The sequence below is a fragment of the Chiloscyllium punctatum genome, chromosome 5, assembly GCF_047496795.1.
Source record: "Chiloscyllium punctatum isolate Juve2018m chromosome 5, sChiPun1.3, whole genome shotgun sequence".
Classification (NCBI taxonomy): Eukaryota; Metazoa; Chordata; class Chondrichthyes; order Orectolobiformes; family Hemiscylliidae; genus Chiloscyllium; species Chiloscyllium punctatum.
In genome coordinates, this window is record NC_092743.1 from 9,168,998 (window position 1) to 9,185,553 (window position 16,556).

The following is a 16,556-nucleotide window of genomic DNA, read 5'->3' on the forward strand; positions in this document are numbered from 1 at the left end:
AAAAAATTACTGACTGCAAAACATCCAGATTTTATGACCTCACCTTCTGAATTCTGACACCTTGTTGCTCGAAAGCAGAGTTTTGCCCTCTCCCGACTTCCAAGTTTTGCATCTGATATGTAAAAATGCAAAGAGAAGAGTTACACAAAAAGAGTAAAGGAATTCTTAAAAGCACAGGAGGCAGTGATTCGGCCCACCATGTCAGCATGGACTCCCAGCAGGTGCAGTTTACCAAGTGGCATTGCCCCACCTCATCCCCAAAAATTACACATCCTTCCTTTTCAAACGACAATCCAGTTTTGAAATATATTACATCTACTCCTACTTTTCATCTATATTGCTGGTCACTGACCAAAAAAGAGTTCTAGTAAATGTCTCAGGTAGAATTGCCTCTGTGTAGCCATGCTGACTCAGCTTAATCATGTTCTGAATGCTCTATTGCATAGAAAACCCTAATATTTCCCCAACAGACAGACAGACATTCAGTTAATTGGCCTTTGGTTATGTGTTTTTTTTTCTGCCTTCCTTCCTTCCTTAAATAAAAGATGTTACATTGGCAGTTTTCCAATCCTCTGACCTGAAGCAGGATTCTTGAAAGATTACCACAGTACCCACTATCTTCAGAGCCATTTATAATATACCAGAATGCACCCCATTATTCCAAGGGAATTATCAATCTTTCTTCCCTTTTCATGGTTACCATTACTGAAAAGTAGTTTTATAACCCAATTAGCACTGAAATTTGATTAATAGTATTAGCTACTGGGCAGGATTTAAAACCAGAGCATCAGCCTGGGCCTCTGATTTTGCATGCCACAGTCTCTCCAAACTGCACTGATGCGCCTGTTAGAGTCAGAAATGGACAGCACAGAAACAGACCCTTCAGTCCAACTCGTCTGCGCCAACCAGATATCCTAGCCTAATCTAGTCCCATTTGCCAGCACTTGGCCCATATCCCCATCCACATGGCTTTTAAACGTTGTAATTGTACCAGTCTCCACCACTCCCTCTGGCAGCTCATTCCATACATGCACCACCCTCTGCATGAAAAAGTTGCCCCTTAGGTTCCTTCCAAATCTTTCTCCGCTCACCTTAAACCCATGCCCTCTAGATTGGACTCCACCACTCATGGGGAAAGGGCCTTAACTATTTACCCCATCATGACCCTAATGATTTTATAAATCTCTATAATGTCAGTCTTCCACCTCCAATACTCCAGAGAAAATAACCCTATTCAGCCTCTCTATAGCACAAACACCCCCAAACCCTGGTAATATCCTTGTAAATCTTTTCTGAACCCTTTCTTTTAGCAGGGAGACTAGAATCATACACAGCATTCTAAAGGTGGCCTAACCAATGTCCTGTACAGTCGCAAGATGATCTCCCAACTCCTATATTCAATGCACTGACCAATAAAGCAAGCATACCAAATGCCTTCTTCACTATCCTATCTACCTGCAACTCCATTTTCAAGGAACTGTGAACTTGTACCCCAAGATCTCTTTGTTCAGCAACAATCCCCAGGACCTTATGATTAAGGGTATAAGTCCTGCCCTGATTTGCCTTTCCAATATGCAGCACATCACATTTAGCTAAATGGTGCATTTGAGATTCTCTTTTATTAAAGAGATCAAATTAAATTGGCAAGAGATATATCCAACTTCTCAATCTTAATAAACATTTTGAAGTGTAAAGACCGGTTTTCTGAAGGATAATTAAACAATAATCCGTGACTCTACATTTATAAAATTGCCAAATGATACATGGCACATGCTCTCTAATTTGATCCATCCTTACGCACATTCGCCAATATACATGGGATATTTTAACTTGAGCACATATAGGTACAAGGACATCAGACATCTATATTTATTGCTGTCACATTAGATTGCAATCAAGAAAAACAGAAAAAGAGCAAGCCAACCTTTATCTTCAGTGGGATTTATACATTTTTGCAGCTTCCAATGTTCACTACCACTGGACACCTGGATTATGTGGAATTCTCTCACACCTGCTTCACTCTGAAAGATTAAGGTTTCTATTAATACATCTCACATACCATCTGAAGAAAAATAAAATGCCAGTGTGGCTCTAACAACTTTTTGAGAGTTTTTTTTTCAAAGAGCAACATGAAAACTTTTTTTGAATTGTTCAGAAGGTTTCCAAAACCATTGAAATGTTCACATTTAGAAGGCCCAATGCAAGTGCACTCTGTGCAGACTGATCATGATGGCAAATTAATGGCAGCGCTCTATCACCTGCACTGGAATCTCAATGTTTACATCTGCAGAGTTAGGTTCTGAACACGTTCAGTATTTGCTCATTTGTGTCACTGGCAGCTACCAGCTAGCTGGAATTTTGATGGTGTTCCCTTTCAGATGTGCTTAGGCCAAGGCCTTGTATATCCACACTTCTATATTTTATTCTCTTTGTATTAAAACATTAAAGCAGAATGTATTTTTATGGGGAAAGATTGCAGAGTGTTGCGGTAAAGAGAGATCTGGAGGGCCTCATGATGCATCAGAAAATGATATCATACAAGTTGAGCAGGTAATAGAGAAGGCAAGTGGAATGCTGCTCTTTATTTTAAAGGGAATGCATTATAACATAGGCAGATCTTGCTAAAACTAGGGAAAGCTAAAAAATTGAACAATTTTGGGTCCCTTACCTCAGCTAAGATACACTGCCAATGGAGAATGCCCAGAGAAGGTTCATTAGGTTGATCCAGGGTATGGAGGGATATTCTTAGGAATAAGAGTAGGTTGGGCCTGTACTCATGGAGCTAGGCAAAAGTGAGAACTGCAGATGCTGGAGATTAGAGGAGAGAGTGTGGTGCTGGAAAAGCACAGCAGGTCAGCCAGCATCTGAAGAGCAGGAAAATCGATGTTTCGGGCAAAAGCCCTTCATCAGGAATTTCCAGAAAACTTCGATTTTCCTGCTCCTCAGGTGCTACCTGACCTGCTGTGCTTTTCCAGCACTACATTCATGACTGTATTCATTTTAGGAGTTTGAGGAGGAGGAGGAAATCTTACAGAAACATACAAGATTCTTAAGGGGCTTAAAAGGCAGGTGGAGAAAGACTTGCTTACAAGGGGTAACATCCTAAGAACAGAGGACAAATCTCAGAGGAAGGAGTCATTTATTTATAAATGAGACGAGGAGAAATTTCTGAGTGCAGTAAACCTGTCGACAGGTTGCTGAGGCTGGGTCCAGAAGCAAAATTTTAATTAGTAAGGAAGTCAAGCATTAGAGGGAAAAGACAGCAAAGTAGAGTTGAGGATTATCAGATCAGCCAGCCATGAATATGCAGAAAACTCAGACTGAATGTCCCACTTCAACTCTTACATCTCATGACCTTCCTAATAACCTGCTGTACCTGCATGCTAACATTTTGTGATATGTATCAGGATAACCAGATTCCCCTCAATTCTCCAATCTCTATCCATTTAAACAATATACCACTTTTCTATCATTCCTGTCAAAACAGACAAGGTCAGATTTACCCACCCTACCCTCCAAATGCCAAGTCCACCCACCGAACCTGGTGTTAAATGATCAAAATGAGCGTTCTTTAACTCTAGCCAAATAATTTTATATATATCTCTCTAGAACTAGAACACCTACAGTGTGGCAACAGGCCTTTCAGCCCAACAAGTCCACATCGACCCTCTGAAGAGTAACCCACCCAGACCCATTTCCCAAACCTACTGATCCACATTTACCCCTGACTAATGCACCTAACCTACACATCCCTGAACATATGGGCAATTTAGCATGGCCAATTCACCTAACCTGCACATCATTGGATTGTGGGAGGAGACAGGAGCACCCAAAGGAAACCTACACAGACACAATATGCAAACTCTACATAAACAGTTGCCAGAGGCTGGAATCGAACCCAGGTCACTGGTGCTGAGGCAGCAGTGCTAACCACTGAGCCACTGTGCCACCACTGCAACCTTCCCTTAAATACAGGAATTTTTCAGAAATCTTGACTTATTACTACAGCCATGGAGAAAATTCAAAAAACTTTAAAACCATTATTAAATTTTTTTACATAAAAATATAATTGATAATTGCTGGCTTAAATGATTCAAATAAGGCAGTTTATTAAAATGTCAAACAAAATTACCAGTTAAGAATACACTTTATTCCCCCCACATAGTGGACAAAATAACATTCTTGCTACAGTAGGTAGTTCATCCTCTAGGTAACATTAGTTTGTTTCATTTTTCTTTGGAAATAGTTGTGTCCTGTTTTGTGACAAAAGTATTGTGATAAAAGCTATCCTATAATAAATTGACCAAAGTTGTTCAATTGATTTTGTTAATGTCAACATTTCAGTTTCAGTAACTTACTGTATTGATATTTGCTACATCCAAAAATACCAACAGATTATCACTGTCACTCTTCCCTTCAGCTTCCAGGACATTACTTCTACACGCTGTCGCTTTCACACTTAGAGAACGGCTGGTGCATATTATCGCTGTGTGTCTTAATACTCGGTGACTGTTAAAACAGAGATTGGTTTTATTAGTGGACTTACACTTGAAAACTGCTCCATAGAGGAGTAAAACTTTGTACAGTTTTAGAAAATACCCAAACGCACAAACAGCACTGATATAGGCCATCTTGGTGTGTATGCTGCACTCATCTCAGATCAGCATATACTGGTGAGGCTGCACAGTGTATAGGTTTGGTACTTAAGGCAGGTCATACTGGCAATGGAGGCAGTTCAGAAGAGTTCGCCAGGGTGATTCCTGGGGTGAAGGGTTGACTTATCAAAAAGTACTGAACAGGTTAGGACTTAATTCATTAAAATGTGAGTTGAACTTATTGAAACAAACAATATTCTGAGGGGGTTCAGCAAGGTGGATGCTCAGTTTCACTAATAGGGGAATCTAGAATAGGAGACATAGTTGAAGAATAACTGAGGTGCAAAGGAACTTTGAGAATTATGAAGGCTAGGTCACAAAAGGGGAGGAAAAGAGATTTTTGAAATAGTGAGTTGAGACCTGGGTGAGATCTTATGGAATGATGGGGCATGCTTGAGGGACTGAATGGCCTACACCTGCTCCTAATTCTTATGTTCTCTGAACTGCTTCCAATTTAAAGTACATCAATTCCTGAATAAAGATCAAAACTGCCTATAGTACAGAGTGCAGTGTCATCAATGCCCTGTATTCATCTAGCAAGATATCCCAGTTACATGCTGCACCAGCTTTACAATAAAGACAGTGTCACTGGCTGTACATGCACACTGATTTTGAGATTCATGCAGAAGGACATGCTGATCCCCTCCTTACAGCAGTGTCTTGCACTTAAACAACAAGTTGACTGCAATTCTTCAATTCCCCTGACACTTCAAGCAGCACATTTTATCTGCTTTATCTCAATCGCTATAGTCAGAGGAACTCTCGATTTGTGTCCAACCTTTCCTCTTTGTGGAGATGTGCTTCGATAGTAGTCAAACTCTCAAAGAAAGCAATGTATTTTCCTGTTAATTGTTGATTTCAATTATCTGGGCCAGATCCATTCTGACTTGATTGAAGTTGGCATTTATCCAGTGTGTTATTCCTACCGGGCCTTCTCTGAAGCCAAACTAATGCTTATGATGCAATCATCATTATTCCCCCAAATGTTTACCTACTAACACTTGATCCTCAAGAAAATATTCAGCAGGGTCTCTACTGAGAGTGTTGTTAAAACTAGGCATTATGAAATACACGCAGGATTTGTTCAGAGTTCTTTAACTAGATAATTGAGAATTTATTTCTTGTGTTTAATTCTACACTACACTCTGCTATCACAGAGTCAGGTAGTTGCTGGGGATTACCATGCACCCAGGTTTGCGAGACATCACTGGCACAAACTGGTTAGTACCCAATCCAAATGTCTGCTTGCAAAGAGCCAGATTCTTTGGAACCAGTTGGCAAATAAATCTTAATTTCAATTTGCAGTTTCCTGTTTAAACTGAATACTTCTATGGGCTTGATAATCACAATTTTTCTCCAGCATTTCCTTCAAAACCATAAACTATATCTCTCCCTAATTATAGCTGGCTTCAAAATTTTCTTTCAAATCCCCACAGCGCAATTCCATTTATCTACTGTTTGCAAATTCTGATTGTCCAAGACAGTATTCAAGTGCAACCTATCAATTTTCTTTTGATCTTGAAAGATGTTTTTTAGTTAAAGATAATGATGCATCAGGTTGACAGGTTTCTATTACCTTAGCTTGCAAGTATTCATTGTTCTCCTTCCTGATCAGAGAACCTGCCAATCAGTTCACATTCTCAGTGACCAAGCTAAATGCACAAATCATCGAGATACACAAAAGGGTCTCCAAATGAATTTTATTTCAAAATTTTCAATTTCCTTGCAAGTTTCTTTGGCAAATCACATTTTCAGTATGTCATAACTGAAAAATAATTGTCCTAGTATATTACTTACGAAAGTGACAAATCTCTGTACTGCTGATAACTAGTAGCTGCAATGCTTATTCCCAACAACAGCAGAATTTAATCAAGTAACCCAATGTCACTGAAGGTTAAATTACACCAGTTTCGAAAACTTGTAAAACCTCTCCGTAAGTTTACCTATTGCATCAATAACTTGCACACTGAACAAAATAAAAAGGTCAGAAAAGGCAAATACCCCACCCTCCCACTGATGACAACCTTGGGTGACAAATGACATAACACAACAGTAGAACCACAAATACTGTGGCTATGAGATCAGGTCAGAGGCTATGACTCCGACACACCCAGCTGCCATCACCCCCTTGTCCAACATCTACAAGGTACTAGTCAAGAATGTGATGGAATGCCCTCCACTTGCCTAGATGAGTGTAACTCCAATAACACAAGAATCTGGGCACCATCCAGGACAAAGCAGCCCATTCACCACCTTCAACTTGCACTATGACCAAAACTGTGTTAAGTATTTGCCACCCACAAGATGCACCTCAAATTTGCCAAGACTCCTTCAAAATGGCCTCCCAAATCCACACCCACCTACAGGGACAAGATGCAGCAAATGTATTGGAACAGCACAAGTTCCCCTCCAAGCCATAGACTATTTTGACCATCTTGCCATTCATTCAGTATTGCTGAGTTGAAATCTTGGAAATTTAATTACAGCCCCACAAGTGCCCCTAAACTCCAAGGGGTGCAGTGGTTCAAGAATTTTACCATACCCTGGGCAATACATGCTGGTCCAGTGGATGACCACATCCCATAAAATAAAAAAAAGTATGTACTGAGTGAGCTAATATTACTTCGAGGTGGACATGGGTGCACTACGATTGGCCCAGCACCTGTAGATTATATCAAAGAAAGGTAGACGAAGCTTGCAGGCTCTGACTGGCACCCAGTGTAAGTCACTTGCCAGTGAACACATTCAGAAAGGAACAGGATCCTGATTGGCCGTGAAGTGTCTCTTGTGATAAATTGCCTGTGCACACTCAGACTCGCACACAAAAGGATCAATTGGAAGCAAACAAGCACCAGCGAAGTCATTCCCAAAAGTCAGGAGAACTGAACACTGAGGCAGGGTACTGAAATAAAACAGGGTTATTAAATTTTCATACACTCCATCTAAAAACAGTGACTTTTTAACTCCATTACTCAAAAGATTGACAAGTGAAATGTGACACGAAGACGAAGTCAAACCAATGATCACTTTCTTAAAAAACGTACCTCAGCTTTGAGTGTGGTTTTGTACTTTCATAATAAAATAAAAAGTTTATTTCATGAACTCCTTCTTCATCTGGTCCACGCAACCACATAGGGAGCTGCACAGAAGCCCCAGGCAACAACACAGGGTCAGGAAGTGGCACATCGGTTACCCAAAGTGGATTTCCTGTGTCCATCCCAAAGTCTTTAAGGGAAACGGATGATGTCACAGCAGAAGACATGCATGCAGAGTCAGTCACAATAGTCTTGTAGGCGCTACAGTTTTCAGAAGCTGTTGGACTTAATGGCGTCAACGCAGCAGTTTTGCTTCCAAAGGAAAAGAAATCAGCATCTTTGCACACAACTTTCAATCTGGTAAGAGGGCACTTGCTTACGTTCACAAATTCGACATACGTTTTTCTTAACTCTCCACAAAGCAGTCCAGTAGGAAAGTTTATGAAAAATACCTGCAAAGAAAAAATTCGATCAAGATACATTAACCTTAAAATTGAATCTGATGTTAATGTAACACATAGTTTATCTGTTCGAGCCACGAAAATAAAGATTGACACTATTGCAAACTGCAACGTTTCATTTCGATCAAAGGGCTCAGAAGAATCTCAATAGGGCCAGCACAGAAAGCAGCAGTTTAACCTATCATTTCAGGACTAAGTACACAAAAGGAATCTTCGCCCCATTACATTGCACTTTCTTCCTTTTCAGATAATCTAATTCCCTTGAGAATGTCTTATCTGAACCTGCTTCCAACACATTTAGACAATGCACTCCAAATCCTAATCAGTGACTGCATTCAGTTTTCCCTGGTGTCTTCATTGCTGCTTTTGTCAGCTACCATAACTCTGCTCTATTGTTCGTGTGCCTTCCAATGGGAACAATTTCTCCTCACCTACTCTGTCCAGGTAATTCTGAGCACCTCTAACCAATCCCCCAATTGGATACTTTCCTATACTGTATGCTCCTATCTCTCTGCACGAGTATACAGAGGGTCAGGAAGCTGTGATCACTATCACAGAAATGCTCTCCCACAAAAAGATCGGACATATGGCAGGGTTCATTGCCAAGCACCAAATCCAATATGGCCTTCCCTCTAGGTGGCCGATCTACAAATTGCATCAGGAACCGTTCCTGGATACACCGGACAAAAACTGCTCCAAACTATTTAAGCTAAGGAGGTTCCAATCAATATTAGGGAAGCTAAAGTCACTCATGACAACAACCCTGTTACTTCGATACATTTCCAAAATCTGCCTCCAACATCTGTTATGTTCAACACTACCTTCTCATGGTTCACAATGCTTTAAAGCTTTGTATCACTCAAATTTTGAAATTTGCGCCATGAACACCAAAGTCTAAATCATTAATCCAGACCAGATGAGCAGGGGTTCCAATACAGATGCCTGAGGAACTCCACCATAAACTTCCCTCCAGTCCAGAGACACAACTGTAAACTCCAGTTTCCTATTGGTCATCCAATATCCCATCCATATTCTTTCCCTTTTATTCCATGAGCAATAGCCTTGCTCACAAATTTGCTGCACTGCAGTTACACAAATATCTTTACACCCACAGGAAAGTTGCTCTCAATTTCGAAAGTGTAAGATCGAACTTCATTTTATTAGACCTTCTAAAAAATTAAATATATTGAATTTTCCACAGCTTCAAAATTGCTTGTCAAGTTTTATACCTTTCCATAATTTGTGTCATTGCAAGTTAGAATGCAGGTGGCAATTCTCTGCCAACTTTTGCTGAACTTCAGTTCTTACGACTTTGCTGTAACATGCTTGGGTATGCACATGAAATAAACCATGTCCACAGAGACTTCTTTTAAGCATTAAGATAGTAATAAAATACAGTAGCAGAAAGCTAATTTCAGAGACAATATAAAATAGCCATAATATGATGACAACCTGATCAGAGTGTTATTGAGCCAGAGATATGAAGGACACAGCACAAATTAGCTCCATTTTAACTATCTGAATGTCACACTTCTATTATTCCCAGTGCAGATATTAAAACAGATGTTCAAAATTACTGCTCTTCAATTTTCTAGTTATACAAATGACTTTTTTCTGAAGTTGAGTGATTGTTACTGAAGGCTCATGGATAAATCATCTATATCGTTTTCATGATTCGTTCATGGGATATAGGTGACACAGGCTGGGCCAGCTTTTATGGTCTATCCCTAATGGTGTGGAGTTAAGAGTAAGCCACATTTCTGTGGGTCTGGAGTCACATGTAGGCCAGACCAGGTAAGGACAGATTTCTTTCCTAAAAGAACATGACATGGGTTTTTATATCAATCAACAGGGCTGTTACATAATTACCATTCAGCTTGTTTTTTTAAAAAATTTGATTTTTTAAAATATAATTTAAATTTCAAATGATACTGCCAGAATCTTCAACAAATTCAGACTTAACTATTTCACTGCTCAATGCTCAAATGTTTCCTGTGACAGGCTTCTCCCAGATTCATTGCAACATTTGACAAATGTACAAAGAAATCAAAACAGTAAATATTAGAATTTTACAAGACATGTTTGAGCTTTCAATGTTCAAAGTCACATGAACTTTAGCGTAAACATAGATCCTAGACTTTTCCCCTTTCTCTTTCGCTCGCAGCAACAGGCAATTCATCAAGAATTCATCACAAAGCTGCCAATTTTGTTCAAAATACCAACCAGCGAGGCTTTAAATGCAGCCTTATCATTGCTTTTTCACTAGGCAATCAGTACGGCAACTCTGAAACATGCACAAGTAATGGAAATTATATCCAATCAGTAAACATTGGAATGTGCATTCATTCCTCAAATTATGCATTTTTTCTATTAAGAACACCTGCACTGAATAATCTAATACATTTGTATGCCTGTTTTTATTTTATCATCTAATCAGAGTCCAATTACCAGAAAGTGGGGAGACTAATGCTTTGCTTCTGGAGTACCAATACTAGTGGCTGGGCTAATTCATGTCACAATGGGTATTACCTCCAACAAAGGCATTGCTTCGGTGATGATGGGATCGAGCCGACGATCTGATCCATACTTAACAGATGTTTTCTCCTCTTTAGTGTTATTGAGCCTAGGTCCCTGGATTTCCAAATCTTGCCGTCCTCTTACCGATAATCCATGAGGCATCTTGCCTAAATCAAAGGGAAATGGATGCTTGAGCAAAATTATGTCACAGAATCTCAATTGCTACAGAGCAAGACAGAGGCCATTTGACCCAGCAGTTCTGTACTGACCCGCTGAAGAGAATCCCACCCAGATCCATTCCCTGCATGCAACATGATCATGGCTGATCATCCAACTCCGTAGTCTGTTCCCGTTTTTGTCCCCCATATCTTCTGAACCCTTTAACCCAAAGTGCTATATTCAACTCCTCCTTGAAATCAGTGTTTTTGGCTCGACTGTGTTCTTTTGCAGTGAATTCCATAGGCTCACCAAATAAAACAAAGCTACTTAATGAGCGTATTGGAGGTAGTATGTTAGCATGGGTAAATTATTGGTTAACAGAAGAATGTGGGGATAAGGAGGCATTTTGAGGATGATGACCTGTAGGTATTAATTAAGGGCCACAATTATTTACTATACATACCGATAACTTGGATGAGAAAATTGAACAAGCTATAGCCAGGCTTGTGGATGACAGTAGGTAGGAAGTAGTGAAAATGGCAGTTGCAGACAGTATAGGCAGATTAAGCAAGTGGGAAAAAGCTCGGCAGATCATCAATTTGAATCATAATTGATCATTTTTTTCAACTTCAACAATCTTGAATTTGAAGAACGAACTACAATGTATGGAAAAGAATTACAATATTTAAGATGTAGAGCCCAAACAATGAAGTTGCCTTCAACTGACACACAAAGTTACATACATTTTGGTGTCTAACATAGGAAGCCACATTTCATGTTTTTAAGAGTTGGCTTGTAACAAGACAACAAATTATTTTTGACCAACACTGACCAAAAACTAGTCCAATGGCTGCTCCACCACCACTTCTCACCAGCCCAACTAACCTTCTGTCCAGCTTAGCCCATGAAAATATTCCAGTTGATCTGAAGAGCTGGACTGATGGAGATTGTGAGAAGTCTGCTGTTTGCTTCCAGACTTTGGTGGGTGGAGGTTGCTGGCATTGAGGTAACTGCCTGTAAGAACAGATAACAGAGAGGAAAAGTGACAAGAACTAATCAACACAATCTTCACACACTTAAACAGGAAGTGCTAAAAAATACACAATTGATCAGCCAACATCCAAGAACAGAGAAAAATGTTACAAGCTAAAGAAATTCAACCAGCTAGAAACAATAAAAGCAGGAATAGATCATTTGGTCCTTCCGCCATTTAATACAATCATAGCAGACCTGCTCCCAACTCCTCCTTCCTGTATGACTCTCAAATGCACTGTATCTTTTTTAACCAAAAAACTGTCAATTGCAGCTTGACTATACTTAATAACTGAAGATGCCAGTTTTCTACAGGGTAACATTCCAAAGGCTCACAACCATTCAAGTGAACAAACCTATCAGTTTATACTCAAATGCCTTATTCTGAGATTATTATCCACCTTCTACACTCACCAGCAAGGGAAAACATCCCCTAAACATTTACCCTGTCAAGTCCCTTATGAGTTCTTGTTTCCATTACACCACCTCAAATTCCACCAAAATTCAGACTATGCAGACCGAGGCAACTCAATCTTGCGTCAGAGAACAATCATCATTTCATCCCAGCCATTAACCTCATGAAATGTTCTGGGACTTGGGTTCAAATCCCACTATGGATGATGTTAGAATTTGAAATCAATAAATCTCAAATCAAGAGTCAGATGATGACCATGAAATCCAATTGCTGATGGTTGTAAAAACCCATCTCGTTCATGAATGTCTTATAGGGAAGGAAACTGCCATCCCAACCTGGGCTGGCCTACATGCGACTCCAGACCCACAGCAATGTAAAAAGGTGACTAAAACTATGCTCTGCACAGTTGTGGTCAAACCAAAACCTTATTCAATGAAGCAAGACTCCAGCACTTCTATCCCTTTGTGATGTAACAAACTTCAAAACTGAAGGGCTAATAGGCACTCACTGGTGAGTATTTTTAGTATTTTCTGGTTTTGTTTCAGATTTCCAATATTCGCTGTACCTTCCCTAAAAAAAGGGGTGTGCTCTCAAAACAAGTGATTTAATGATTTATCATTAAATAGATAATTTACTGAAAATCTCTCAGACATCTATCCGCTACAGTGCCATGGTAAGCAATTCTCCAAAATAATACAAGGCTAAGCAAAATAAAATGTTTAAATGAGTTTGATTGCGCATGTGAATATTTACCGTATACATTGATATGCAATCAAAAATGGTATAAAGAGACTCATTAGATAGGCAGAGGTTGCTGACACCAGGTGCACCAATTGCATGCATGCAGGCCACCAGAGTCACACACAAGAGAGTACAAGTCCAAAAGTCTCTTGAGAGTATACCACCCATGCTTCAGTGTCAGAAAATACAGTCCATTCTATAAGATATCTAGAAAAGCAGATGTTCTTACCTGCTATCTGCATCCCAGGACTGTAGTCCATTCCATCTTGTGTAGGAGATGACCGTACAGTGCTGAGATTATACACAACACCAAGAATGTGCAACTCTCCTGTCTGATGAGGAAGCAGTTTTAATCTTGCCTAAAGTCACAAAAACACAAGTTTTCAAAAATATTTACAAGATTATACACTGAAAACATTTTCAAAGATTGACAAAAATACCAGCATACAGTGCCAAGCTTAAACAACATTTATAAAATACTAGATTTGTGAAAAGAGTTTTTACTGGAGATCTGTGTTCTCATCAAGTGCACTGGTTTAAAATGAACGTATTCATCAAAATTATTTTAAAACCAGCGTTTTGAGTAATTGCTTTACTGATAATGTATCATGTAAAAACAATGACTGCAGATGCTGGAAACCAGATTCTGGATTAGTGGTGCTGGAAAAGCACAGCAGTTCAGGCAGCATCTGAGGAACAGTAAAATCGACGTTCCGGGCAAAAGCCCTTCATCAGGAATACAGGCAGAGTGCCTGAAGGGTGGAGAGATAAATGAGAGGAGGGTAACGTATTATGTCCAATTACTCGATTTGACAGCCAATGATTGTGGTGATATTGTTGAAGTTATATTCGCCGAGATGGGAATTTGTGTTGCAGACGTTTCGTCCCCTGTCTAGGTGACATCCTCAGTGCTTGGAGCCTCCTGTGAAGCGCTTCTGTGATGTTTCCTCCGGCATTTATAGTGGTTTGAATCTGCCACTTCCGGTTGTCAGTTCCAGCTGTCCACTGCAGTGGCCAGTATATTGGGTCCAGGTCGATGTGCTTATTGATTGAATCTGTGGATGAGTACCATGCCTGCAGGAATTCCCTGGCTGTTGTGTTTGGCTTGTCCTATAATAGTAGTGTTGTCCCAGTCGAACTCATGTTGCTTGTCATCTGAGTGCGTGGCTACTCAGGAGAGCTGGTCGTGTCGTTTCGTGGCTAGTTGGTGTTCATGGATGCGGATCGTTAGCGGTCTTCCGGTTTGTCCTATGTAGTGTTTTGTGCAGTCCTTGCATGGGATTTTGTACACTACGTTGGTTTTGCTCATGCTGGGTATTGGGTCCCTTGTCCTGGTGAGTTGTTGTCTGAGAGTGGCTGTTGGTTTGTGTGCTGTTATGAGTCCTAGTGGTCGCAGTAGTCTGGCTGTCAGTTCAGTAATGTTCTTGATGTATGGTAAAGTGGCTAGTCCTTTGGGTTGTGGCATGTCCTCATTCCGTTGTCTTTTCCTTAGGCATCTGTTGATCAAATTGCGGGGGTATCAGTTTCTGGCAAATACATTGAAGAGGTGTTGTTCTTCCTCTTTTTGCAGTTCTGGTGTGCTGCAGTGTGTTGTGGCCCTTTTGAACAGTGTCTTGATGCAACTTCTTTCGTGTGTGTTGGTGTGGTTGCTTTCGTAGTTCAGGACTTGGTGGGGGCATGGGGGCGTGCGTGCGTGCGTGTGCGTGCGGCTATCCTGTATACCTTTGTGGTGAATTCTCCGTTCGGTGTTCTCTGTACCATCATGTCTAGGAATGGGAGTTGGTTGTCCTTTTCTTCCTCTCTAGTGAATCAGATTCCTGTGAGTGTGATGTTGATGATCCGGTGTGTGTTCTCTATTTCTGTGTTTTTAATGATTACAAAAGTGTCGTCCAAATACCTGACCCAGAGTTTGGGTTGAATTTGCGGTAAGACTGTTTGTTCTAATCTTTGCAGGATGCTTCCAAGCACTGAGGATGTCACCTAGACAGGGGACGAAACATCTGCAATAGAAATTCCCAGCTCGGCGAACAGAACCACAACAACGAGCACCCGAGCTACAAATCTTCGCACAAGCTTTGAATTGTGGTGATATTCCTATCATCAGTCAGAAGGTTCAGTGTTCAAGATTCCCCCGAGAGGCCAAGCTGAGGATGCTCTGGATTAAGGCATCATTGTCAAATAAGACATTAAAGCCAAGTCCACATCGGACCCTTCATCAGGCATTTATCTGATGAGATGACCAGGGCTGAGAACTAAATATCCAAAGTTAGGCATTCTATAGAAAGTGCAGAAGGGGGAGGAATGTCTTATTGGCAGGAAACAAAAACAAATCAAAAAGCAAGAAATGATAGAGTTGGAATATGTAGAATCTGTGTGGGTAGAAGTGAGTAGCCACAAAGGAAAAAAAGTCCCTGGTGGGAATTATGTACAGGTGTCTCAGCAGTAGCATGGGTTAAGAAAATAAATCATGAAATAGAAAAAGTATGCACAAGACAAAGCAATAGATAGGTTATTGATTAGATTAGATTCCCTACAGTATGGGAACAGGCCCTTTGGTCCAACAAGACCACACCGACCCGCTGAATAGTAACCCACCCGGACCCAATCCCCCACCCTATATTTACCCCAGATTAATGCATCCAATAATATGGGCAATTTAGCATGGCCAATTCACCTGAACTGCACAACTTTTGGATTGAGGGGGGAAACCGGAGCAACCCCACGCAGTCTGTGTGGAGTTTGTACAGTCACCTAAGGGGGGAATTGAACCCAGATCCCTGGCACTGAGAGGCAGCAGTGCTAACCACAGAGCCACCATATCACGTGCAGTATGGGGATAAGGAGTGACAGGGAGAAAACGGGAAAATGGGGTTGAGAAACATATCAGCCATGTTCAAATGGTGAAGCAGACCTAAATTGCTTAATGGCCTAATTCTGCTTCCTATAATCTAATGGATCAGAGGGAAGCTAATGTAAGTCCACTACTTAAACAAGAAAACTACAGACAGTCTGGCATCAGTAGTGAGGAAAAATCTAGAGTCTACTATAAAAGTTTCAGTAGCAGAGCACTCTGAAAAGAGGGACAGGGTAGGGTGTAGATTCATGAAGAGGAAAAGGAAATCATGCTTGACAAGTTACTGTAATTTTGTGAGAATGTTAACTAGTAGAGTTAAGGGAGGAGCCAGTGGATGTTGTTTACTTGAACTTTGAGAAGGCTTTCAATGAGGTTCCATATGAGAGACTGTGTAAAATTAGAGATATGGAACAATGTACTGATAGGAATAGAGAACTGGATCGGCATACAGGGGATAAAAGGTTTTTCTGTATAGCAGACAGTAACTACTATGGCAACGCATGGACCTGTGCTTGGACCTCAGTTATTCACAAAGTTAATAATTCAGATGAGGGAACTAAACGTAACACCATCAAGTTTACAGATGACAAAATTGGGTGGAAGGGTGAACTGAGAGAAGGATGCAAAAATGCTTCAGTGTGATTTGGAAAAAAGTAACGAGGCAAATAAATAGAAGGCAGGGTGAAA

General features: G+C 40.5%; 1 protein-coding gene across 2 annotated transcripts in view; it reads right to left on the reverse strand.

Annotated features, from left to right (window-relative positions):
* Nucleotides 1–16,556, reverse strand: part of trappc8 (trafficking protein particle complex subunit 8) — a 141,883-nt gene that overhangs the window by 23,616 nt on the left and 101,711 nt on the right. For both annotated transcript variants that reach the window (XM_072569738.1, XM_072569737.1), the window contains 7 exons: nt 13,245–13,374; nt 11,713–11,841; nt 10,681–10,835; nt 7,700–8,142; nt 4,359–4,509; nt 1,925–2,021; nt 44–112 (listed from right to left, as the gene is read on the reverse strand). In XM_072569738.1, coding sequence (XP_072425839.1) covers nt 44–112; nt 1,925–2,021; nt 4,359–4,509; nt 7,700–8,142; nt 10,681–10,835; nt 11,713–11,841; nt 13,245–13,374 — 1,174 coding nt within the window. The remainder of the gene's footprint in view (nt 1–43; nt 113–1,924; nt 2,022–4,358; nt 4,510–7,699; nt 8,143–10,680; nt 10,836–11,712; nt 11,842–13,244; nt 13,375–16,556) is intronic.